The sequence below is a fragment of the Pleurodeles waltl genome, chromosome 11 (assembly GCF_031143425.1).
Source record: "Pleurodeles waltl isolate 20211129_DDA chromosome 11, aPleWal1.hap1.20221129, whole genome shotgun sequence".
Taxonomy (NCBI): domain Eukaryota; kingdom Metazoa; phylum Chordata; class Amphibia; order Caudata; family Salamandridae; genus Pleurodeles; species Pleurodeles waltl.
This window is the reverse complement of record NC_090450.1, coordinates 345,076,933-345,102,145: the sequence shown is the minus strand read 5'-3', so window position 1 is coordinate 345,102,145 and position 25,213 is coordinate 345,076,933. Positions and strand designations below refer to the sequence as shown.

Here is a 25,213-nt window from a genome sequence, read left to right as displayed (position 1 = left end):
TTTCAAATAGGAAGAGGAACACGAACACAACGGAGATGTCAACTTTCACCACTCATCTAACATATATATTGAACCACTACCCTTTAAGCATTAAAACTGGGTTCAGAAGGAAGCCCTTTATGCAGATAACATGCTGATCTATACACAAGACTTCCAAAGGTCCTTTCCAGCAACCTTAGAAAGATTTTGGGAAAATCTCCTGTTACCTAGTCAACCCTGAAATATCAGAGATGATGACTTGGAATGGATTACAGGATAACCCACTAGAGACCACATTTTATATCTAGGGGTGAAGGTGATGAAGAAATTGGGGGATATGGCCCAGGTAAACTTTAAAGCTTTGTGATGGGAATGAAGAGGCTTCTTCAGCAATGGCCACATCTGCAACTTACTATTTTAGGAAAAACAAATTTAATAAAAATGCTGCTCTTGCCCAAATGTACTTTCATCTACAATGCTTTGCCCCTACATTTTAAAGATGGCTGGCTGCAAAAACTTCAGGGGAAAATAATCAGTTTTGTCTGGTCACATAAAAAAAAAAACAGAGGAAAAAGAAGCTAGACAGGGGAATTGCACTTCCAGTAATACTGTTGGGCTTTCAATTGGAAAACAGACTACTACTGTCTAAGGATTACAAGTCCCCCCCCCTCTCTCTCTACAGGCAATAACAGAAGACTTCCCGGAGCAGGGTTTTTCATTCCTTTATAAATTTAGACATAAAAAGTTTTACAAAAAAGTAAGGTTAAAAGTTCTTTATGCAGCCTGTAGGATATGGTTTCAAGTGAGAAGGCGGCTAGGAATTCCATACTACAGTAAGATGGTGCTAATTTGGAATTCTCCTGGCACTCCCGTATGTCTGCAGGACGCTGGCAATTCCATTAATAGATGCAGGATTTAAATGATGGGGACAATTAGCCATGGGGAGCTTTGCGATTTCCTGGGACTCTTTATCCAGCAGGACTAATGCAAGATTATCCAGGTTCAAATACCTACAAATTAAAAGTTGACAAGAACAATCTGAGGTTGGGCTCATTACAGACTGGGAAAATGAAATAATTGATGCACAGAAATTAGAGGAGGGATCAAGATGGTACTCTGCACTAGTTCAAGCAAAAGATGCCTCTCTCACTACCGGAAGGTGTTTCGCAACCAAACCTGCCGGCCCTCAACCTTTCACATCTGAGGCAAGTATTAATGGGTACACTTTGGTCTGTTGTGAAGTCTGCACCCCTCAGAAGGAAACATTTGTTTACCGTATACAAGGCCTTCTGGACTCCTAAAAAATTGGCTAAGATAGAAGCCCAGAGGAAGAGCTCCTGCTCCAAGTGTGACCTGGAAGATGCGGACGATGTACATCTTTGGTGGCAGTGCCCAGAAAACCAAACATTATGCCATAAAGAGGGTAAGACGGTTTCAGCCATAATGAATAGACGACTAGAGTTAATCCTATCAATGGTTATGTTTGGTCTGCATGAGGAGTCTGGGATGAGTCAACATGATGAGGTAGGGAAGCTTAATGCACATCTTATTTTTTATATGGTGTTAATAGCGCACAGGGAAATCTGCATTAAATGGCTATCTAAATCTCCCCCTACCCATGTGGGCTGGCTATTGTCTGCTAAGAGACTAGCCAACCTAGACTGCAGTAATGGTCCAGAGAAATGCCTTGGAATGTGGGAACCCTCGTTATCCTTTTATTCACTCAGTTTTCCTGTTTCTAGCCTGGGGGATACTTCATTCTGCTTCAACAATTGAGTAGGCGAGAGTCCAATGATTAAGAAACGAGGCACAACAAGGAGGAAGTGAGGGTAAGCTACTGCTTCTCCTCATCCCCCCTCGCTCCTTCTCTTGTGTTGGTGGAGGCCAGTTCTCAGGTGCTAGCCTCCAGGTTGGAGTTTAAACCAGAGTCTGGGCTCAAACCCGATATCTTCTGTCTTGTTATAAATGAGGACTTAAACAATTTTTATTTAAAAAAATAAACCCTGAGGGCTAGGATCAACCAGTTGCATTTATAAGCAGAAGCCTGACCCCCAGAGAGAAGTGTTGGTCAGCTATAGAAAGGGAGGCCTTTGCTATGGTCTGGGCCTCAAACAGGAGGCCATACCTTTTTGGCACTCACTTCCTTGTTCAAACAGACCACAAGCCCCTTCTATTGCTGAAGCAGATGAAGGGAGAAAACCTCAAATTGTCGACAGGACATATAGGACATATCCCTACAGGAATGGACTATACAGTGAACGTAGACCTGGAAGTAACCACTCTAATAAAGATGGACTCTCCAGATATTTCCACTTAGACAGTGAAGACTCATCTGTGGAAGGCTAGCCTTCTTGTCGTTTGGGAGGGGGGTTGTGTAGGAAAGTACCCTCTTTCTTTGCATGGTTACCCCATTTTCTGCCTGTTGTCAGTATGTTTGACTGTCTACTGGGTTCCTGCTAACCAAGACCCTAGTGGTTTTGCTCTCTCTCCTCTAAATTGTTCACTTATCTTCCCACAATTGGCATACTGTTCCCCCAATGTAGGTTCCTAGTATATGGTACCTAGGTACCCAGGGCATTGGGGTTCCAGGGGATCCCTATGGGCTGCAGCAGTTATTTTGCCACCCATAGGGAGCCCATGCAAAGGGTTCTGCAGGCCTGGCATTGCAACCGGAGTAAAAAGGGTGCATGCACCCGTTTTCACTACAGGTTACTACACCAGGTCGCTATAAGGCACGCCTATGGGCAGCCCTCTCAGCCCAAAGGGAAATGTGCAGGTACCTGTGTGTGAGGGCACCGATGCATTTCTCCTAGACTTTGAGTGCGGGAACGCCATTTTATGCATGTACTGGACATAGGTCACTACTTATGTCCAGCTACATAATGGGAACTCCGAACCTGGGCATGTTTGGTATCAAACATGTCGGAATCATACCCCAATACTGTTGAATGTATTGGAATGAAAATGTCACTTACCCAGTGTACATCTGTTCGTGGCATTAGTCGCTGCAGATTCACATGCTGTGCATAGTCCGCCGTCTGGTGTTGGGTCGGAGTGTTACAAGTTTTTCTTCGAAGAAGTCTTTTCGAGTCACGAGACCGAGGGACTCCTCCTCCTGGTTTCCATTGCGCATGGGCGTCGACTCCATCTTCGATTGTTTTCCCCGCAGAGGGTGAGGTAGGAGTTGTGTATGTTAGTAATAGTGCCCATGCAATGGAATGAGTAAGTATGTACAAAATAAAGTTTAAGTAATATATTTACAAATGTACAAATGTTGAAGATTACTTCCAAACGGCTACAGGCTCCCGGGGAGGCGGGTGGGCACATGTGAATCTGCAGCGACTAATGCCACGAACAGATGTACACTGGGTAAGTGACATTTTCAGTTCGGTGGCATGTGTAGCTGCAGATACACATGCTGTGCATAGACTAGTAAGCAGTTATCTCCCCAAAAGCGGTGGCTCAGCCTGTAGGAGTGGAAGTAGTTTGAAATAAAGTTCTTAGTACGGCTTGACCTACTGTGGCTTGTTGTGCGGATAGCACGTCTACACAGTAGTGCTTAGTGAATGTGTGAGGCGTAGACCATGTGGCTGCCTTACATATTTCGCTCATTGGAATATTTCCTAGGAAGGCCATGGTAGCGCCTTTCTTTCTGGTGGAGTGTGCCTTTGGTGTAATGGGCAGCTCTCTTTTTGCTTTAAGGTAGCAGGTTTGGATACACTTAACTATCCATCTGGCTATACCCTGCTTTGATATTGGGTTTCCTGTATGAGGTTTTTGAAATGCAATAAACAGTTGTTTTGTTTTCCTAGTTAGTTTTGTTCTGTCAATGTAGTACATTAGTGCTCTTCTGATGTCTAATGTATGTAGTGCCCTTTCAGCTACTGAGTCTGGCTGTGGAAAGAACACTGGTAGTTCTACTGTTTGATTTAAGTGGAACGGTGAAATAACTTTTGGTAAAAATTTAGGATTGGTTCTTAGAACTACCTTATTTTTGTGTATTTGAATAAAAGGTTCCTGTATAGTAAACGCTTGAATTTCGCTTACTCTTCTTAGAGATGTAATGGCAATGAGAAATGCAACCTTCCAGGTTAAGAATTGCATCCCGCAAGAATGCATGGGTTCGAAAGGTGGACCCATGAGTCTTGTTAAGACGATGTTGAGGTTCCATGAAGGAACCGGTGGTGTTCTTGGTGGTATAATTCTTTTTAGGCCTTCCATATACGCTTTAATGACAGGTATCCTAAATAGTGAAGTTGAATGGGTAATCTGCAGGTATGCAGAAATTGCTGCGAGGTGTATCTTTATGGAAGAGAAGGCCAGATTTGACTTCTGCAAATGTAGTAAGTATCCTACTACATCCTTTGGAGATGCATGTAATGGTTGAACTGGATTACTATGGCAGTAGCAAACAAATATTTTCCATTTACTTGCATAGCAGTGTCTAGTGGATGGCCTTCTAGCCTGTTTTATGGCCTCCATACATTCTTGGGTGAGGTTTAAATGTCCGAATTCTAGGATTTCAGGAGCCAGATTGCTAGATTCAGCGATGCTGGGTTTGGATGCCTGATCTGTTGTTTGTGTTGTGTTAGCAGATCTGGCCTGTTGGGTAGCTTGACATGGGGTACTACTGGCAGGTCTAGTAGTGTTGTGTACCAGGGTTGTCTTGCCCATGTTGGTGCTATTAGTATGAGTTTGAGTTTGTTTTGACTCAATTTGTTTACTAGATATGGAAGGAGAGGGAGAGGGGGAAAAGCGTATGCAAATATCCCTGACCAATTCATCCATAGAGCATTGCCTTGAGACTGCCTGTGTGGGTACCTGGATGCGAAGTTTTGGCATTTTGCGTTCTCCTTTGTTGCAAATAGGTCTATTTGAGGTGTTCCCCAAATGTGGAAGTAAGTGTTTAGAATTTGGGGGTGAATCTCCCATTCGTGGACTTGTTGGTGATCTCGAGAGAGTTTGTCTGCTAGTTGATTCTGTATCCCTGGAATAAACTGTGCTATTAGGCGAATGTGGTTGTGAATCGCCCATTGCCATATCTTTTGTGCCAGGAGGCACAGCTGTGTCGAGTGTGTTCCCCCCTGTTTTTTTTAGATAATACATTGTTGTCATGTTGTCTGTTTTGACAAGAATGTATTTGTGGGTTATGATGGGTTGAAATGCTCTCAACGCTAGGAATACTGCTAACAATTCGAGGTGATTTATATGCAACTTCGTTTGATGTACGTCCCATTGTCCTTGGATGCTGTGTTGATTGAGGTGTGCTCCCCACCCTGTCATGGAAGCATCCGTTATCACGTATTGTGGCACTGGGTCTTGGAAAGGCCGCCCTTTGTTTAAATTTATACTGTTCCACCATAGAAGCGAGATGTATGTTTGGCGGTCTATCAACACCAGATCTAGAAGGTGACCCTTTGCCTGTGACCATTGCGATGCTAGGCACTGTTGTAAGGGCCTCATGTGCAGTATTGCGTTTGGGACAATGGCTATGCATGAAGACATCATGCCTAGCAGTTTCAGTATTATTTTGACTTGTACTCTTTGTTTTGGATACAAGGTTTGTATTACATTGTGAAATGTTTGTACTCTTTGTGGACTTGGAGTAGCAATCCCTTTGCTGTGTTGATTGTTGCTCCTAAGTATTGCTGTGTTTGACACGCCTGCAGGTGTGACTTTGCGTAGTTGATTGAGAAACCTAGGTTGTGTAGGGTTTCTATGACATATTTTGTGTGTTGTGAACACCGTTTTAGCGTATTGGTTTTGATTACCCAATCGTCTAGGTATGGGAACACATGTATTTGCTGCCTTCTGATATTTGCAGCATCTACTGCCAGGCATTTTGTAAAGACTCTTGGCGCAGTTGTTATTCCGAATGGCAACACTTTGAACTGGTAATGTATGCCTTTGAATACGAACCTTAGGTATTTCCTGTGCGAAGGATGTATCGGTATATGGAAATACGCATCTTTTAGATCTAATGTCATGTAGTCTTGCTGTTTGAGCAGTGGGATTACGTCTTGTAATGTGACCATGTGAAAGTGGTCTGATTTGATGTAGGTGTTTAGTGTTCTGAGATCTAGTATTAGTCTCAGAGTTTTGTCTTTTTTTGGTATTAGAAAGTACAGTGAGTAAACTCCTGTGTTCTTTTGATGACGTGGTACCAGTTCTATTGCGTCCTTTTGCAGCAATGCCTGAACTTCTAGTCCTAGAAGGTCTATATGCTGTTTTGACATAGTGTGTTTTCGGTGGGACGTTTGGAGGGAGTTGGGAGAAATTCTATGCAATAGCCATGTTGGATAATTGCTAAGACCCACGTGTCTGTTATTTCCTCCCAAGATGTGTAGAACTGGCTTAGTCGTCCCCCCACTGGTGTTGTGTGAAGGGGTTGTGTGAGTCACTGTTTATTTTGAGGGGTTTTGGGACCTTGAAATTTTCCCAGGTTTCTTGGGAATTGGCCCCCTCTGTATTGTCCCCGAAAACCTCCCCTTTGATATTGTCCCTGGTAGGTTGGTGGTCTTGTTTGTGAGGTGCTGGTTTCTGTGGGTTGCCCTCGAAACCCTCCCCGAAAGGTTGTTTTACGAAATGTGCCAAATGTGCCTCTGCCCTGCGGGGAGTAGAGTGCGCCCATGGCTTTGGCTGTATTGGTGTCCTTTTTTAATTTTTCAATTGCAGTGTCGACCTCCGGCCCAAACAATTGCTGTTCATTAAACGGCATATTGAGCATGTATTTCGGGTTTAAACCCAGATGTGCGCAGCCATGCGTGCCTCCTTATGGTGACTGGAGTATTTATAGTTCTTGCAGCTGTATCCGCTGCATCCATGGAAGACCGTGTCTGGTTGTTCGAGATACTTTGTCCCTCTTCTACCACCTGTTGCGCTCGTTTCTGGAACTCTTTGGGGAGGTGTTCGATGAGATGTTGCATCTCATCCCAATGAGCCCTGTCGTATCTTGCCAGGAGTGCTTGCGAGTTGGCGATGCGCCACTGATTTGCCGCTTGTGCTGCAACCCTTTTTCCCGCTGCATCAAATTTGCGGCTCTCCTTGTCCGGAGGTGGTGCGTCGCCTGATGTATGCGAGTTGGCTCTTTTACGAGCTGCCCCCACAACTACTGAGTCTGGTGTCAGTTGTGATGTAAGAAAGACCGGGTCTGTGGGCGGAGCCTTGTATTTTTTCTCCACCCTTGGAGTTATGGCTCTGCTTTTAACTGGCTCTTGAAATATTTGTTTCGAGTGCCTTAGCATTCCTGGAAGCATGGGAAGGCTTTGATAATGGCTATGGGTGGAGGACAGGGTGTTAAAGAGGAAGTCATCCTCAATAGGCTCCGAATGTAGCGAGACATTATGGAATTCGGCTGCCCTAGCTACCACCTGTGCATATGATGTACTGTCCTCAGGTGGTGACGGTTTAGTTGGGTACGACTCTGGGCTATTGTCCGATACTGGAGCGTCGTAGAGGTCCCATGCATCCTGATCATCCTGGCTCATTGTGGTATGAGCTGGTGAGTGTGTTAATGGTGGAGTTTGTGCCGGTGATGCATGAGTTGATGGTGGTGGAGAGGGTGGTGGAGTTACCTTCTTTACCACTTTCGCTTGTGGCTGCTTGTCTCCTTGCTGGAAGTCAAGTTTCCTTTTCCTTTTAATTGGGGGAAGAGTGCCAATCTTCCCAGTATCCTTTTGAATAAAGATCCGCTTTTGCGTGTGATCAGGCTGCGTTGGCTGTAATTCCTCCTCAAATCTGTGTTTTTTTAGTTGAGAGGACAGTCCATGTTCCTCCGAGTAGGAACCAGTTTTCGGTTCGGTAGCCGGGCGTTTCGGCACCGAAACCGCGTCCTTTGATTTTTTCGGCTCCGACAAGATCTTTTGTTTTTTCGGCGTCGTGCCCTCTCGGTGCCGACCAACTTTGGAGCCGCTGTGTCGGTGCCGAACTTTGTCTGCGTCACTCTCTCGGTCCCGAGAGTGCTGCGTGCCTGTATCTCGACCGGAGTCTGATGACTTCGACAGCAGCTCGCCCTTTTTCGGTGCCGTTGGACGGTCACCTACTTTCTGGGTTAAGCCATGGCCTGTTGGCGGTGGCGTCCCCTGGGCTTTGTCAGTCTTTTCGTGTGATGTCTGTTTTGACGTCTTACTCACGGTTGGTTGTTCTTCGACGTCGAATTCTTCGGAATCCGACTCGTGGATGGAGAAAGATTCTTCTTCCTCCTCCTCGAACCGTTGTTGTCCTGTCGGCGTGGATGCCATCTGCAACCTCCTGGCTCTTCGGTCTCTGAGCGTTTTCCTCTACCGAAACGCGCGACAGGCTTCGCACGTATCCTCCTTGTGCTCGGGGGACAGGCACAAGTTACAGACCAAATGTTGATCCGTATAAGGATGCTCATTATGGCATTTAGGACAGAATCGGAACGGGGTCCGTTCCATCAGTCTCGATGTTGCACGCGGTCGGGCCGACCAGGCCCCGACGGATGCTCGAAATTACCCCGAAGGGCTCCCGAAGCTCTTCAAGATTCGGTGTCGATTGGTTCTAACTACCCCGATACCGAACGAAACAATACAGACGTAGTTTCCGAGATTCTGACTAACTTTCCGACCCGAAACACGGAGCGAAAAGGAACACGTCCGAACCCGACGGCGGAAAGAAAACAATCTAAGATGGAGTCGACGCCCATGCGCAATGGAACCGAGGTGGGAGGAGTCCCTCGGTCTCGTGGCTCGAAAAGACTTCTTCGAAGAAAAACAACTTGTAACACTCCGAGCCCAACACCAGACGGCGGACTATGCACAGCATGTGTATCTGCAGCTACACATGCCACCGAACATAAAGTTCCTTTATTTTCGTAACACTGAGTGTTTTCTTTTATGTGTGTAAGTGCTATGTCACTAAAGTGGTATTGCATGAGCTTTGCAGGTCTACTAAATAAGCATTGGCTGCTCATCCACAGCTACCTCTAGAGAGCCTGGCTTTTAGATACTGCCTACACTTCAGTAAAAGGAGATACCTGGAATAAGGTGTAGGTACCATAGGTACCCACCACAAACCAGACCAGATTCCTACAACAATTCTCAAAAAACTGGGGAGGAGAGACTGAAAGTTGTGAACACAAGTCAGGAAAGGGTATAAAATACCTCATTCGGCATTCAGTATAGCTCCTAGATATGGCAGTATCTGGAGAGGTTGAAGGTGGGATTTGAGGAAGTTGAGGGTGAAACTGAGATTGTGCAGAATGGCCACTGTCATTTGAGTGTTGTCACTGTGATAACATGTTGGCTTTGATGAGCCAGTCTAGATAGGTAATATGTGCACATTGTCTTCTGAGGTATGCCGCTACTACTGCTGCTAAGCACCTTGTGACGACCCTGGGAGCTGTGGTGACTCCGAAAGGTAGAACCTTGAATTGATAGTGTTTTCCTGCAATTATAAATATGGGGTATTTGCAGAGTGCAGGGTGAATGGGGATATGGAAGTAGGTGTCCTTGAGATCTAGAGCGGTATTAAAGATGCCATTTTGCAGAAGTAGGATAATGTTTTGAAGAGTGACCATGTGAAAGTTTGGATAGAATATGATGGTTTAAGGTGTCACGTTTACTTTCATTATTCAAATAAGACTACTAGATTGTGAGCTGCAGAATCGCCTGAGGTGTGGGAGACTGAGTCTGACCCACTAGAGGTGGCACTGTTGCCCCAATCCATGTTGTGCTCCGGCTAACTAGCAGTGCCTCATCTCTACTTGAGAGCAGGGATGATTGGGCAGCCGACAGATGACAGAGGCAGTATATGTTTCAATAAGGTTTTAATGAAGCAAATGCATCTTAGATAACAAAGCATGTCCTGTAATAACCAGGACGATACACCATGACAACTTGAATTGTGACAAGGAGAGTGAAGCATAGAAACAACACTACCATATGGTCACTAGAGTCTCCACAATTGGCACAACCCTGGCACACAGTTAAGTCTCCTATAAAAGGTACCCATGGTACCAAGGGCCCTGTGGCCAGGGAACCCTTGGACTCTGTGCATGCTATTCCTTACTTTGAAATAGCACATACAGAGCCAACTTCCTACAAGGGGTGACTTATCTATACTGCATAGGCAGTTTGAGGTTGGCATGGCACCCTGAGGGGAGTGCCATGTCGACTTACTTGTTTTGTCCTTACCAGCACACACAAGCTGGCAAGCAGTGTGTATGTGCTGAGTGAGGGGTCCCCAGGGTGGCATAAGACATGCTGCAGCACTTAGAGACCTTTCCTGGCATCAGGGCCCTTGGTACCAGGGGTACCAGTTACAAGGGACTTACCTGGATGCCAGGGTGTGCCAATTGTGGAAACAAAAGTACAGGGTAGGGAAAGAACACTGGTGCTGGGGCCTGGTTAGCAGGCCTCAGCACACTTTCAAATCAAAACTTGGCATCAGCAAAGGAAAAAAGTCAGGGGGTAACCATGCCAAGGAGGCATTTCCTTACAAACTGCCTTGCAGCTTGTGTATGCTGGTGAAGAGAAAAAGAAAGTTAACATGGCACAGCTCTCAGGGTGCGATGCACACAAATCACTGCCTGTGGCATAGGTAAGTCGCCCCTCTAGCAGGCCTTACAGCCCTAAGGCAGGGTGCACTATACCACAGGTGAAGGCATACCTGCATGAGCATTATGCCCCTGCAGGGTCTGAATCCATTCTTAGATATTATAAGTGCAGCGTATCCACACTGAGTATATGGTCTGGGGGTTTGTCAATACGAACTCCATAGCATCATAATGGCTTCACACAATACTGGGAAGTTTTGTATCAAACTTTGCAGCACAATAAACCCATGCCAGTGTGGGATTTACTGAAAAATGCACACAGAGGGCATCTTAGAAATGCCCCCTGTATGTTAATCAAACTACTAGTGTAGGACTGACAGGTCTATGCCAACCTGTCATTTTCAGACATGTTTCTGACCACAGGGGGTGAGTGCTTTTGTGCACTCTGTTCAGAATCAAAGCCTGTCCTGAGCAGAGGGGTTTCACACCTCCACCCTACACGAAGTGTAACAACTGGCGGTGAGCCTCAAAGGCTCAAGCCTCGGAATACAGTGCCCCAGGGCACTCCAGCTAGTGGAGATGCCCGCCCCCCCCTGGATAAAGCCCCACTGTTGGCAGCAAGTTCAGCTGGAAAATTAGAGAAAACAGGGAAGAGTGAGCACCCCAGCCAGGACCACGACTAAGGTGTCCAGATCTGAGGTGACCCCCTCCTTGCAGAATCCTCCATCTTGGTTTGGATGACAGAGACCAATAGGATTAGGTTTGTGCCCCTCCCCAAAGGGAGTGGGCACAAGAAGAGTGTAGCCACCCTCAGGTAAAGTAGCCATTGGCTAACTGCCCTCTGATTCCAAAAACGCACCTAAATCTAGGATTTAAGGGCCGACCTGAACCCAGCTCACCAGATTCCTGGCGACCTGACAAGGACTGCTTAGCTGAAACCCCAAGCAGAAAAGAAGGAAGACGACAACTGATTTGGCCCCAGCCCAACCGGCCTGTCTCATGCTTCAAAGAATCTGCAAAAATAAACTGACTTGTCCAGCGGGACCAGCAACATCTGCCCAACTCCAGAGGACTGCTCTGCACCCAAAAGGACCGAGAACTCCAGAGGACAGCGGCTCTAAGAAAAACAACCAAGGACTCCCACCTCACTCCAAATGCATGAGTCCTGACCCCGGTGCACCAGACACCCACAGCCAGGGTCCAGGTTGCCCATCCAGACGATTTTGTGCAACTGCCCACCCTGGCTTGACCTCTCCACCCCTCCATGACAAGGCCTGCAGAAGGAATCCTGAGGACCCCTTGACCATGAAACTAGGACAAAGATGTCTGATGCCTAAAAACACACTGCACCTGCAGCCCCCAGGCCTTGGAGAAACAGACCCCTGGTGCCTCTACGTTCAGCAGGTGGCCCTCCTCCCTGTCCGAATACTTCTGTGCCTGAGACAACCCCCTGGACCTCACCTGCAGCCTTGGAGTGACCCCCCCCCCCCCCCCCACCCCCTACCCCTGGGGTTTTCTCATAGACCAGTGATGGAAACCCAACATACTGTTTGTCCTGTCTGCACCCTGCACCCAGCCTCCCCTGTGCCACTGAGGGTGTGTGTTTGGTGCCTACTTGCAGTCCCTCCAGTGCTCCTTCAAACAACCCTGGTCAGACCTCCAAGCCGCAGGTACTTACCTGCAGGCAGGCCTGATTCCAAGTACCCCCTGTCTCCATAGGACCCCACGTTAAACTTGCTCAACTTTGACCTCTGCACCCAGCCGGTTGCTGGTGGTGGAAGTTAAGGGTTAGCTTGAAGTCCAACCGGTGGACTTCCTAAAACTCAGAGACTGAAACTGTAAGTGTTGTACTTACCTGTAAAACTATCTAACATTTCTTTCCCCCCCAGGAACTGTTTCTGAAAATTGCACTGTGTCCATTTTTTAAACAGATTGCCAGTAATTCAAAAACGATTACTTATCTATTTCAAACAAAGTACTGTTAATACCTGTGTGAAACACGAAACTTTTAAGGTACTTACCTGTAACTTGAATCTTGTGGTTAAAAAAATAAATTATGAAAATATTTTATATAAAAATCATTGGTCTGGAGTTATGTTAATGAGTGTGTGCTTCTTCTAGTGTGTGTGTGTGTGTACAAGTGCTTGTGCATCTAGTGTGTGTGTGTACACGTGCTTGTGCTTCTAGTGTGTGTGTGTACACGTGCTTGTGCTTCTAGTGTGTGTGTACGTGTGTGTACGTGTGTGTACGTGTGTGTGTGTGTGTGTGTGTGTGTGTGTGCGCGTATACAACAAATGCTTAACACTACCCTCTGATAAGCCTGACTGCTCGACCACACTACCAGAAAAGAGAGCATTAGTATTATCTATTTTAGCCTCTGGGGAACCCCTGGACTCAGTGCACACCATTTCTCACTTTGATATAGTATATACAGAGCCAGCTTCCTACAAAAAGCACAATCAAAGACAAAACCATTGATGCAAAGAAAGACTGAGCAAAGAGACATCTTAACCCAGCAGCTTAGAAAAAAAATCTAACAAAGGAGTCCATGCCCTTGCACACTATCACCGAGAGGAAGTCACTTGATCCCATGACTCGAAAATGCTTCTTCAAAGAATAACTAGCAACACTTCTAACCCAACACTAGATAGCAGGAGCATACAGCGCATGTGCAACCACACATGCCATCGAACATTATGCTTCAATAATGAGTCTTTGAAAAGGTGCACCAAGATTTATCCAGTTTAGGTGGGTAAGACTCACCTTCTCTTCAGCCAATTGCATAAGTTGTTTCTTCGCCTTATCCACTTCTTCAGCAGAGCCACGGATGGTTACTGTGTCGCTACCAGACCCTTCAGTGGGGAAGTGAATGTGCACTCCACCACACTCCTCCATAATAGAGCGAATAAAGCGTCCTTTGGCTCCGATAAGCGAGTTGTGTAGTTTGGAAGGGATGGAGACTTCCATCTCAGAGATGTTTGCCTGGAAGAAACAAAATAATAAAGGACAGAGCCTGGAGAAAAGGAAACCACTTAAGTTAATCATGCATTCTAACAAAGCTAAACCCTGAAAGGTTCAAAGAAGGGACGATTTAGAAGTGGGTTTATGTTATTTTAAGTGATGAACATTTTTGATAAAAAAAATAAATGAAATCTAACCCTTAACAGGCCAGAGAGACCAGCACCCTGTGGCTGCCCAATGTGAAATGTCAGCCAACAAGAGGATCTCCCATATTAAAATGTTATTCAGATTCTTCAAAACTTTCACGGGCAAAGGGTCATTATTCTGACCAATTCTTACTGCTTAGGTGCGATATAAACCGGGACCAGACCCAATGCTGCATCAACTCAGTGCAATGGGTGAAAGTAACAAATACGGGAACGACTTTACCATCCAACCTGCCATCACCCATCTCCCTCTGGCCACAAAGTATACAGGTTTTTGATAGCACAAGAAGAAAAGAATACATATAAACTAGTATGTATTAAATGGACAGATCAGATCCACACAGAAGCCACTAATGTGTACAGCAAATATCTTATGGTCTACATGGAGCTCACCAGCCCACCCACTTAACCTTGAAGTAACGTTCCCACTCCACACAAAAAACACATCAGATATTAAGAGAAGGAAATCCAGAAATATGGGCACTCAGACTTCAACACACTGAGTAGAGGCTGTGGGATGTCTGCCCTCCAGGGTGCAAGTGAAAAGACAAGGGCCACTGCACTCTAATTACGATTAAAAAAAAAGTTGCCTCGTATGCTGGGTCAAGGGAGCAGTAAGTAGCCTAGTTAAGAGGACAAAACCTAGGCATCCCATCAGCATTGAGGCATAGTTCTCAAGTCAATATTAACAAAACACAAGAAACACCTCTACTGTGCTTACATAACTGTCGAGCTCTTGACATTTCAGTATTCCTAAAATGACCTATATACAGACATCTCATAGCTGAATTCATGCATTATGACTAGACGTGTCCCAAAGAAGTCATGTTCATGAAGCAAATTCTACAGGACACTATCAGGATTATCCAAAAACAATGGACAGTGTAAAACAATCAAGGTGAGGGTGGCACACCTCCACAAAGTCATGTGAGGCATTATATTTGTTTCCCTTTTTATAATTCTTTTTTATTGATTTTAAAGGCACAACACTGCATACAGTGTAGTCGGATTAAATCAGATATGCAGTAGAGCTCCCCCCTCCATATGCCCCCACTCTCTCATGCAGACTAGTTCTCGATCTTTCACCCTGGTGATGCCCCCCTCTTACCCCATCCAAGTGAGATTATACTTTACCTCTGCCGGATCCTGCAGTCCATCAATCCCATATTATGCTCCCCACAGTCCCCGCACTTTCACATTGTAAGGAAATGCCTCCTTGGCATGGTTGCCCCCTGACTTTTTGCCTTTGCTGATGCTATGTTTACAATTGAAAGTGTGCTGAGGCCTGCTAACCAGGCCCCAGCACCAGTGTTCTTTCCCTAACCTGTACTTTTGTATCCACAATTGGCAGACCCTGGCATCCAGATAAGTCCCTTGTAACTGGTACTTCTAGTACCAAGGGCCCTGATGCCAAGGAAGGTCTCTAAGGGCTGCAGCATGTCTTATGCCACCCTGGAGACCCCTCACTCAGCACAGACACACTGCTTGCCAGCTTGTGTGTGCTAGTGAGGACAAAACGAGTAAGTCGACATGGCACTCCCCTCAGGGTGCCATGCCAGCCTCTCACTGCCTATGCAGTATAGGTAAGACACCCCTCTAGCAGGCCTTACAGCCCTAAGGCAGGGTGCACTATACCATAGGTGAGGGTACCAGTGCATGAGCATGGTACCCCTACAGTGTCTAAACAAAACCTTAGACATTGTAAGTGCAGGGTAGCCATAAGAGTATATGGTCTGGGAGTTTGTCAAACACGAACTCCACAGCACCATAATGGCTACACTGAAAACTGGGAAGTTTGGTATCAAACTTCTCAGCACAATAAATGCACACTGATGCCAGTGTACATTTTATTGTAAAATACACCACAGAGGGCACCTTAGAGGTGCCCCCTGAAACTTAACCGACTATCTGTGTAGGCTGACTAGTTTTAGCAGCCTGCCACAAACCGAGACATGTTGCTGGCCCCATGGGGAGAGTGCCTTTGTCACTCTGAGGCCAGTAACAAAGCCTGCACTGGGTGGAGATGCTAACACCTCCCCCAGGCAGGAGCTGTGACACCTGGCGGTGAGCCTCAAAGGCTCACCTCCTTTGTGCCAACCCAGCAGGACACTCCAGCTAGTGGAGTTGCCCGCCCCCTCCGGCCAGGCCCCACTTTTGGCGGCAAGGCCGGAGAAAATAATGAGAAAAACAAGGAGTCGTCACTGGCCAGTCAGGACAGCCCCTAAGGTGTCCTGAGCTGATGTGACTCTAACTTTTAGAAATCCTCCATCTTGCAGATGGAGGATTCCCCCAATAGGGTTAGGATTGTGACCCCCTCCCCTTGGGAGGAGGCACAAAGAGGGTGTACCCACCCTCAGGGCTAGTAGCCATTGGCTACTAACCCCCCAGACCTAAAAACGCCCTTAAATTTAGTATTTAAGGGCTACCCTGAACCCTAGAAAATTAGATTCCTGCAACTACAAGAAGAAGGACTGCCCAGCTGAAAACCCCTGCAGCGGAAGACCAGAAGACGACAACTGCCTTGGCTCCAGAAACTCACCGGCCTGTCTCCTGCCTTCCAAAGATCCTGCTCCAGCGACGCCTTCCGAAGGGACCAGCGACCTCGACATCCTCTGAGGACTGCCCCTGCTTCGAAAAGACAAGAAACTCCCGAGGACAGCGGACCTGCTCCAAGAAAAGCTGCAACTTTGTTTCCAGCAGCTTTAAAGATCCCTGCAAGCTCCCCGCAAGAAGCGTGAGACTTGCAACACTGCACCCGGCGACCCCGACTCGGCTGGTGGCGATCCAACACCTCAGGAGGGACCCCAGGACTGCTCTGATACTGTGAGTACCAAAACCTGTCCCCCCTGAGCCCCCACAGTGCCGCCTGCAGAGGGAATCCCGAGGCTTCCCCTGACCGCGACTCTTTGAATCCTAAGTCCCGACACCTGGGAGAGACCCTGCACCCGCAGCCCCCAGGACCTGAAGGACCGGACTTTCACTGGAGGAGTGACCCCCAGGAGTCCCTCTCCCTTGATCAAGTGGAGGTTTCCCCGAGGAACCCCCCCCCTTGCCTGCCTGCAGCGCTGAAGAGATCCCTAGATCTCCCATTGACTTCCATTACAAACCCAACGCTTGTTTCTACACTGCACCCGGCCGCCCCCGCGCTGCTGAGGGTGAAATTTCTGTGTGGGCTTGTGTCCCCCCCGGTGCCCGACAAAACCCCCCTGGTCTGCCCTCCGAAGACGCGGGTACTTACCTGCAAGCAGACCGGAACCGGGACACCCCCTTCTCTCCATTCTAGCCTATGTGTTTTGGGCACCACTTTGAACTCTGCACCTGACCGGCCCTGAGCTGCTGGTGTGGTGACTTTGGGGTTGCTCTGAACCCCCAACGGTGGGCTACCTTGGACCAAGAACTAAGCCCTGTAAGTGTCTTACTTACCTGGTTAACCTAACAAATACTTACCTCCCCTAGGAACTGTGAAAATTGCACTAAGTGTCCACTTTTAAAACAGCTATTTGTGAATAACTTGAAAAGTATACATGCAATTTTGATGATTTGAAGTTCCTAAAGTACTTACCTGCAATACCTTTCGAATGAGATATTACATGTAGAATTTGAACCTGTGGTTCTTAAAATAAACTAAGAAAAGATATTTTTCTATACAAAAACCTATTGGCTGGATTTGTCTCTGAGTGTGTGTACCTCATTTATTGTCTATGTGTATGTACAACAAATGCTTAACACTACTCCTTGGATAAGCCTACTGCTCGACCACACTACCACAAAATAGAGCATTAGTATTATCTATTTTTACCACTATTTTACCTCTAAGGGGAACCCTTGGACTCTGTGCATGCTATTCCTTACTTTGAAATAGCACATACAGAGCCAACTTCCTACACACATTTCCTAAGTTATCTCCTGCCTTGAAACACCACCCTTACCTTGTCCATACACACAATATTTTCCTCTTTCCATCGCATGACTTTCCCCACAGTTTGGCCACATCTCTTGGCCACCATAAACCCCAGCATGCTAAATTTCATGAGTTAGTGGCATATCCACCAGTTGGGGGTGTTCCCAGAATCTCCAGAACCAGCAGTCTCCGGCTCTCTGATTACTCCCCTCCTGTAGTTAACAAGTTTAGATGAACCCTATAATTTATGTATTAAAGTCCCCTCCTAAGCAACACATCTTAGACAATTGGGGGTACTTACCAGTTCCATCCCAAAGAATTGACTTCGGCTATAATATATCTTGTGCAATATTTTAAGTTGCACTAATTTTGGTGTGATCAGAGGGCCACTTCCCTGGGAAGCATCAAGGCCGCCTCCAAATCTGTCTTCCATCTCCCCAATATCTTTCTCTCTTCTGGCTCTTAAATTTAGAAGATGTAGGATAACACCTCTCATGGCATGGTTACCCCCTAACCTTTATCCTTTTGTTGGTGCTAGTTATAATTGAAAGTGTGCTGGGACCCTGCTAACCAGGCCCCAGCACCAGTGTTCTTTCCTTAAACTGTACTTTTGTTCCCACAATTGGCACAGCCCGGGCACTCAGATAAGTCCCATCTAACTGGTACCCCAGGTACCTAGGGCTCTGCGGCCAGGGAAGGTCTCTAAGGGCTGCAGCATGTATTATGGCACGATTGGAACCCCTCACTCAGAACATGTACACTGCCTCACAGATTGTGTGTGTTGGTGGGGAGAAAAAGACAGTCTACATGGCTCTCCCCTCAGAGTGCCATGTCCACAATCAACTGTTGTGGCATAGGTAAGTCACCCCTATAGCAAGCCTTACAGCCCTAAGGCAGGGTGCACTATACCACAGGTGAGGGCATAGTTGCATGAACACTATGCCCATACAGTGTCTAAGCTAATTCTTAGACATAAGTGCAGGGTAGCCATAAAGGATATATGGTCTGGGAGTTTGTCAAACACTAACTTCTACAGTTCCATAATGGCTGCACTGAATACTGGGAAGTTTGGTATCAAACTTCTCAGCACAATAAATCCACTGATACCTGTGTGGGACTTATTGGGAAATGCACACAGAGGGCATTTTAGAGGATGCCCCCTGTAATTTACCCAATCCTTCAGTGCAGGACTGACTGGTCAGTGCCAGCCTGCCACTGAGACGAGCTTCTTCCCCCCTGGGGTGAGAGCCTTTGTGCTCTGAGGACAGAAATAAAGCCTGCACTGGGTGGAGGTGCTTCTCACCTTCCCCTGCAGACCCGTAACACCTGGTGGTGAGCCTCAAAGGCTCATGCCTTTTGTTACAGGACCCCAGGGCATCCCAGCTAGTGGAGATGGCCGCCCCCTCCGGCCACTTCCCCCACTTTTGGTGGCAAGGCTGGAGGAGATAATGAGAAAAACAAGGAGTCACCCACCAGTCAGGAATGCCCCTAAGGTGCCCTGAACTGAGGTGACCCCTGCCTTTAAAAATCCTCCAGCTTAGTTTTGTAGGATTCCCCCAATAGGATTAGGGATGTGCCCCCTCTCCTCAGGGAGGAGGCACAAAGAGGATGTAGCCAACCTCAAATAAACACTCCTAAATTTAGTATTTAGGGGCACCCACAACCCAGGAAATAAAATTCCTGCAACCTGAAACAAGGACTGCTGACCTGAAAGCCCTGCAGAGATGGAGACCACAACTGACTTGGCCCCAGCCCTACCGGCCTGTCTCCTGACTTGAAAAATACTGCAACAGCAACACATCCAACAGGGACCAGCGACCTCTTAAGCCTTAGAGGACTGCCCTGAACCTAAGAACCACGAAACTCCTGTGAGGAACGGCTCTGCTCAACAGCAGCATCAACTTTGCAACTTTCTTGCAACTTCTAAAGACTTCACTCTTCCCACCGGAAGCATGAGACTTCACTCTCTGCATCCGACGCCCCTGGCTCAAGGTCCAGAGAACTAACACCACAGGGAGGACTCCCAGGCGACTGCGACATCCTGAGTAGCCTGAGACGACCCCCACGGCAACACATGCAGAGAGAATCCAGAGGCTCCCCCTGACTGCAACTGCCTGTAACACAGAACCCAAAGCCTGGACTGAGCACTGCACCCGCAGCCCCCAGAAGGAACCGAACCACAGTGCACGAGTGACCCCCCCAGGCGACCCTCTGCCTAGCCCAGTCAGTGGCTGGCCCAAGAATCTCCCCCTGTGCCCTGCCTGCACCGCTAGAGTGACCCCGGGTCCCTCCATTGAATCCAATACAAAACACGATGCCTGCTTTGCATACTGCACCCGGCTGCCCCTGAGGGTGTGTTGTGTGCCTACTTGTGCCCACCCCCCAGAGTTCTACAAACCCCCCCGCCTCGTCTGACCTCCGAGGACGCGGGTACTTACCTGCTGGCAGACTGGAACCGGAGCACCCCTGTTCTCTATAGGTACCTTTGTGTTTTGGGCACCTCTTTGACCTCTGCACCTGATCGGCCCTGAGCTGCTGGTGTGATAACTTTGGGGTTGCCTTGAACCTCAACAGTGGGCTGCCTATGCCCAGGAACTTAGACTTGTAAGTGCCTTACTTACCTGACAAACTAACCATTACTTAACTCCCCCAGGAACTGCTGATTTCTTCCGTGTCCACTTTTACAATAGCTTATTGTCATTTTAACTAAAACTGTGTATGTTACTGCTCTAATTCAAAGTTCCTAACTTACGTGTGTGGAGTACTGTGCATTGTACGTATTTACTTCAAATCTTGAACTTGTGGTTCTAAAAATAAATTAAGAAAATATATTGTTCTATATAAAAACCTATTGGCCTGGAATCAGTCCGAGTGTGTGTGTTCCTCATTTGTTGCCTGTGTGTGTACAACAAATGCTTAACACTACCCTCTGATAAGCATACTGCTCGACCACAATACCACAAAAGAGCATTAGAATTATCTAACTTTGCCACTATCTTATCTCTAAGGGGAACCCTTGGACTCTGTGCACACCATCTCTTACTTTGAGATAGTATATACAGAGCCAACTACCATGTAGCAAGTTGGCTTATATACTATTTCAAAGTAAAAAATTGTGTGCACAGAGTCCAAGGGTTTCCCTTAGAGATAAGATAGTGGCAAAAAGAGATAATTCTAATGCTCTATTTTGTGGTAGTGTGGTCGAGCAGTAGGCTTATCAGAGGGTAGTGTTAAGCATTTGTTGTACACACACAGGCAATAAATGAGGAACACACACCCAGAAACAATTCCAGGCCAATAGGTATTTGTATAGAAAAATATCTTTTCTTAGTTTATTTTAAGAACCACAGGTTCAAGATTTACAAATAATACTTCAAATGAAAGGTACTTCACTCAGGTATTCTAGGAACTTTGAATAATCACAATAGCATGTACAGTTTTGACAAACATGGCAATAAGCTATTTTAAAAGTGGACACAGTGCAAAAATCAACAGTTCCTGGGGGAGGTAAGTAAAGGTTAAGTCTGCAGGTAAGTAAAACACTTACAGAGTTCAAAGTTGGGTCCAAAGTAGCCTACCGTTGGGGGTTCAAGGCAACCCCAAAGTTACCACACCAGCAGCTCAGGGCTGGTCAAGTGCAAAGGTCAAAGTGGTGCCCACGTCCTAGGAGTGCAGACCAGGGGGGTTTTGTAGGGCACCAGGGGAGAAACAAGCAGGCACAGAAAGTACACCCTCAGTGGCACAGGGGCGGCCGGGTGCAGAGTGCAAACAGGTGTCGGGTTTTGTATTGAAAGCAATGGGGAGACCCGGGGGTCTCTTCAACGATGCAGGCAGGCAAAGGGGGGCTCCTCGGGGTAGCCACCACCTGGGCTAGGCACAGGGTCGCCTGGGGGCCGCTGCTGCACTGGAGTTCGGTTCCTTCGGGTCCTGGGGCATGCGGGTGCAGTGCTAGTTCCAGGCGTCTGGTTCTTTGTTGCAGGCAGTCGCAGTCAGGGGGAGCCTCTAAATTTCCTCTGCAGGCATCGCTGTGGGGGACAAGGGGGGGTCAACTCTGGCTACTCAAGGGCTTGCAGTCACCGGGGAGTCCTCCCTGTAGTGTTGGTTTTCCGCAGATCCAGCCGGGGCGTCAGGTGCAGAGTGAAAAGTCTCACGCTTCCGGAGGGAAACGTGAAGTCTTTAAAGTTGCTTCTTTGTTGCAGAAAGTTGCAGCTTGTTGAACAGGGCCACTGTTCTCAGGAGCTTCTTGGTCCTTTGGATGCAGGGCAGTCCTCTGAGGCTTCAGAGGTCGCTGGTCCCTGTTGGATGCATCGCTGTTGCAGTTTTCTTCACAGTTGAAAGAAAGGCCGGTAGGGCTGGGGACAAATTAGTTGTCTCAGTCTTCACTGCAGGGCTTCATGTAAGCAGTCCTTCTTTAGGTTCCAGGAATCTATCTTCCTCGGTTCTGAGAGTCCCTAAATACTGGATTTAGGGGTGTGTTTAGGTCTGGGAGGGCAGTAGCCAATGGCTACTGTCCTGGAGGGTGGCTACACCCTCTTTGTGCCTCCTCCCTGTGGGGAGGGAGGCACATCCATAATACTATTGGGGGAATTCTCCATCCACAAGATGGAGGATTTCTATACATAAGAGTCACCTCAGCTCAGGACACCTTAGGGGCTGTCCTGGCTGGGGGGTGACTACTCCATTCTCTCCTCCAGCCTTGCTGCCAAAAGTGGGGGCAGTGGCCAGAGGGGTGGGCATCTCCTCTAGCTGGGATGCCCTGTGGCGTTTTAACAAAGGGGGTGAGCCTTTGAGGCTCACCGCCAGGTGTTATAGTTCCTGCAGGAGGTGGTGAGACGCACCTCCACCCAATACAGGCTTTGTTCCTGGCCACAGAGTGACAAAGGCACTCTCCCCATGTGGCCTGCAACATGTATGGTGTGTGGCAGGCTGGCAAAAACTAGTCAGCCCACACTGGAAGTCGGGTATTTTTTCAGGGGGCATCTCCAAGATGCCCTCTGGGTGTATTTTACAATAAATTGCACACTGGCATCACTGTGCATTTATTGTGCTGAGAAGTTTGATACCAAACTTCCCAGTTTTCAGTGTAGCCATTATGGTGCTGTAGAATTCGTGTTTGACAAACTCCCAGACCATATACTCTTATGGCTACCCTGCACTTACAATGTCTAAGTGTAGGAAGTTGGCTCTGTATGTGCTATTTCAAAGTAAGGAATAGCATGCACAGAGTCCAAGGGTTCCCCTTAGAGGTAAAATAGTGGTAAAAATAGATAATACTAATGCTCTATTTTGTGGTAGTGTGGTCGAGCAGTAGGCTTATCCAAGGAGTAGTGTTAAGCATTTGTTGTACATACACATAGACAATAAATGAGGTACACACACTCAGAGACAAATCCAGCCAGTAGGTTTTTATATAGAAAAATATCTTTTCTTAGTTTATTTTAAGAACCACAGGTTCAAATTCTACATGTAATATCTAATTTGAAAGGTATTGCAGGTAAGTACTTTAGGAACTTCGAATCATCAAAATTGCATGTATACTTTTCAAGTTATTCACAAATAGCGGTTTTAAAAGTGGACACTTAGTGCAATTTTCACAGTTCCTAGGGGAGGTAAGTATTTGTTAGGTTAACCAGGTAAGTAAGGCACTTACAGGGCTTAGTTCTTGGTCCAAGTTAGCCCACCGTTGGGGGTTCAGAGCAACCCCAAAGTCACCACACCAGCAGCTCAGGGCCGGTCAGGTGCAGAGTCCAAAGTGGTGCCCAAAACACATAGGCTAGAATGGAGAGAAGGGGGTGCCCCGGTTCCGGTCTGCTTGCAGGTAAGTACCCCCGTCTTCGGAGGGCAGACCAGGGGGGTTTTGTAGGGCACCGGGGGGGACACAAGCCCACACAGAAATTTCACCCTCAGCAGCGCGGGGGCGGCCGGGTGCAGTGTAGAAACAAGCGTCGGGTTTGTAATGGAAGTCAATGGGAGATCTAGGGATCTCTTCAGCGCTGCAGGCAGGCAAGGGGGGGGTTCCTCGGGGAAACCTCCACTTGGTCAAGGGAGAGGGACTCCTGGGGGTCACTCCTCCAGTGAAAGTCCGGTCCTTCAGGTCCTGGGGGCTGCGGGTGCAGGGTCTCTCCCAGGTGTCGGGACTTAGGATTCAAAGAGTCGCGGTCAGGGGAAGCCTCTGGATTCCCTCTGCAGGCGGCGCTGTGGGGGCTCAGGGGGGACAGGTTTTTGTACTCACAGTCTTAGAGTAGTCCTGGGGTCCCTCCTGAGGTGTTGGATCGCTACCAGCCGAGTCGGGGTCGCCGGGTGCAGTGTTGCAAGTCTCACGCTTCTTGCGGGGAGCTTGCAGGGTTCTTTCAAAGCTGCTGGAAACAAAGTTGCAGCCTTTCTTGGAGCAGGTCCGCTGTCCTCGGGAGTTTCTTGTCTTTTCGAAGCAGGGGCAGTCCTCAGAGGATGTCGAGGTCGCTGGTCCCTTTGGAAGGCGTCGCTGGAGCAGGATCTTTGGAAGGCAGGAGACAGGCCGGTGAGTTTCTGGAGCCAAGGCAGTTGTCGTCTTCTGGTCTTCCTCTGCAGGGGTTTTCAGCTAGGCAGTCCTTCTTCTTGTAGTTGCAGGAATCTAATTTTCTAGGGTTCAGGGTAGCCCTTAAATACTAAATTTAAGGGCGTGTTTAGGTCTGGGGGGTTAGTAGCCAATGGCTACTAGCCCTGAGGGTGGGTACACCCTCTTTGTGCCTCCTCCCAAGGGGAGGGGGTCACAGTCCTAACCCTATTGGGGGAATCCTCCATCTGCAAGATGGAGGATTTCTAAAAGTTAGAGTCACCTCAGCTCAGGACACCTTAGGGGCTGTCCTGACTGGCCAGTGACTCCTCCTTGTTGCTTTCTTTGTTCCCTCCGGCCTTGCCGCCAAAAGTGGGGGCCGTGGCCGGAGGGGGCGGGCAACTCCACTAAGCTGGAGTGCCCTGCTGGGCTGTGACAAAGGGGTGAGCCTTTGAGGCTCACCGCCAGGTGTTACAGCTCCTGCCTGGGGGAGGTGTTAGCATCTCCACCCAGTGCAGGCTTTGTTACTGGCCTCAGAGTGACAAAGGCACTCTCCCCATGGGGCCAGCAACATGTCTCTGGTGTGGCAGGCTGCTGGAACTAGTCAGCCTACACAGACAGTCGGTTAAGTTTCAGGGGGCACCTCTAAGGTGCCCTCTGTGGTGTATTTTACAATAAAATGTACACTGGCATCAGTGTGCATTTATTGTGCTGAGAAGTTTGATACCAAACTTCCCAGTTTTCAGTGTAGCCATTATGGTGCTGTGGAGTTCGTGTTTGACAGACTCCCAGACCATATACTCTTATGGCTACCCTGCACTTACAATGTCTAGGGTTTTGTTTAGACACTGTAGGGGTACCATGCTCATGCACTGGTACCCTCACCTATGGTATAGTGCACCCTGCCTTAGGGCTGTAAGGCCTGCTAGAGGGGTGTCTTACCTATACTGCATAGGCAGTGAGAGGCTGGCATGGCACCCTGAGGGGAGTGCCATGTCGACTTACTCGTTTTGTCCTCACTAGCACACACAAGCTGGCAAGCAGTGTGTCTGTGCTGAGTGAGAGGTCTCCAGGGTGGCATAAGACATGCTGCAGCCCTTAGAGACCTTCCTTGGCAT

At 47.8% G+C, this 25,213-nt stretch overlaps 1 protein-coding gene across 2 annotated transcripts in view; it reads right to left on the bottom strand.

Annotated features, from left to right (window-relative positions):
- The window catches only part of HDLBP (high density lipoprotein binding protein), a 671,758-nt gene that overhangs the window by 240,716 nt on the left and 405,829 nt on the right, over window positions 1–25,213 (bottom strand). For both annotated transcript variants that reach the window (XM_069213644.1, XM_069213643.1), the window contains exon 17: window positions 13,259–13,477. In XM_069213644.1, the coding sequence (XP_069069745.1) occupies window positions 13,259–13,477 (219 nt within the window). The remainder of the gene's footprint in view (window positions 1–13,258; window positions 13,478–25,213) is intronic.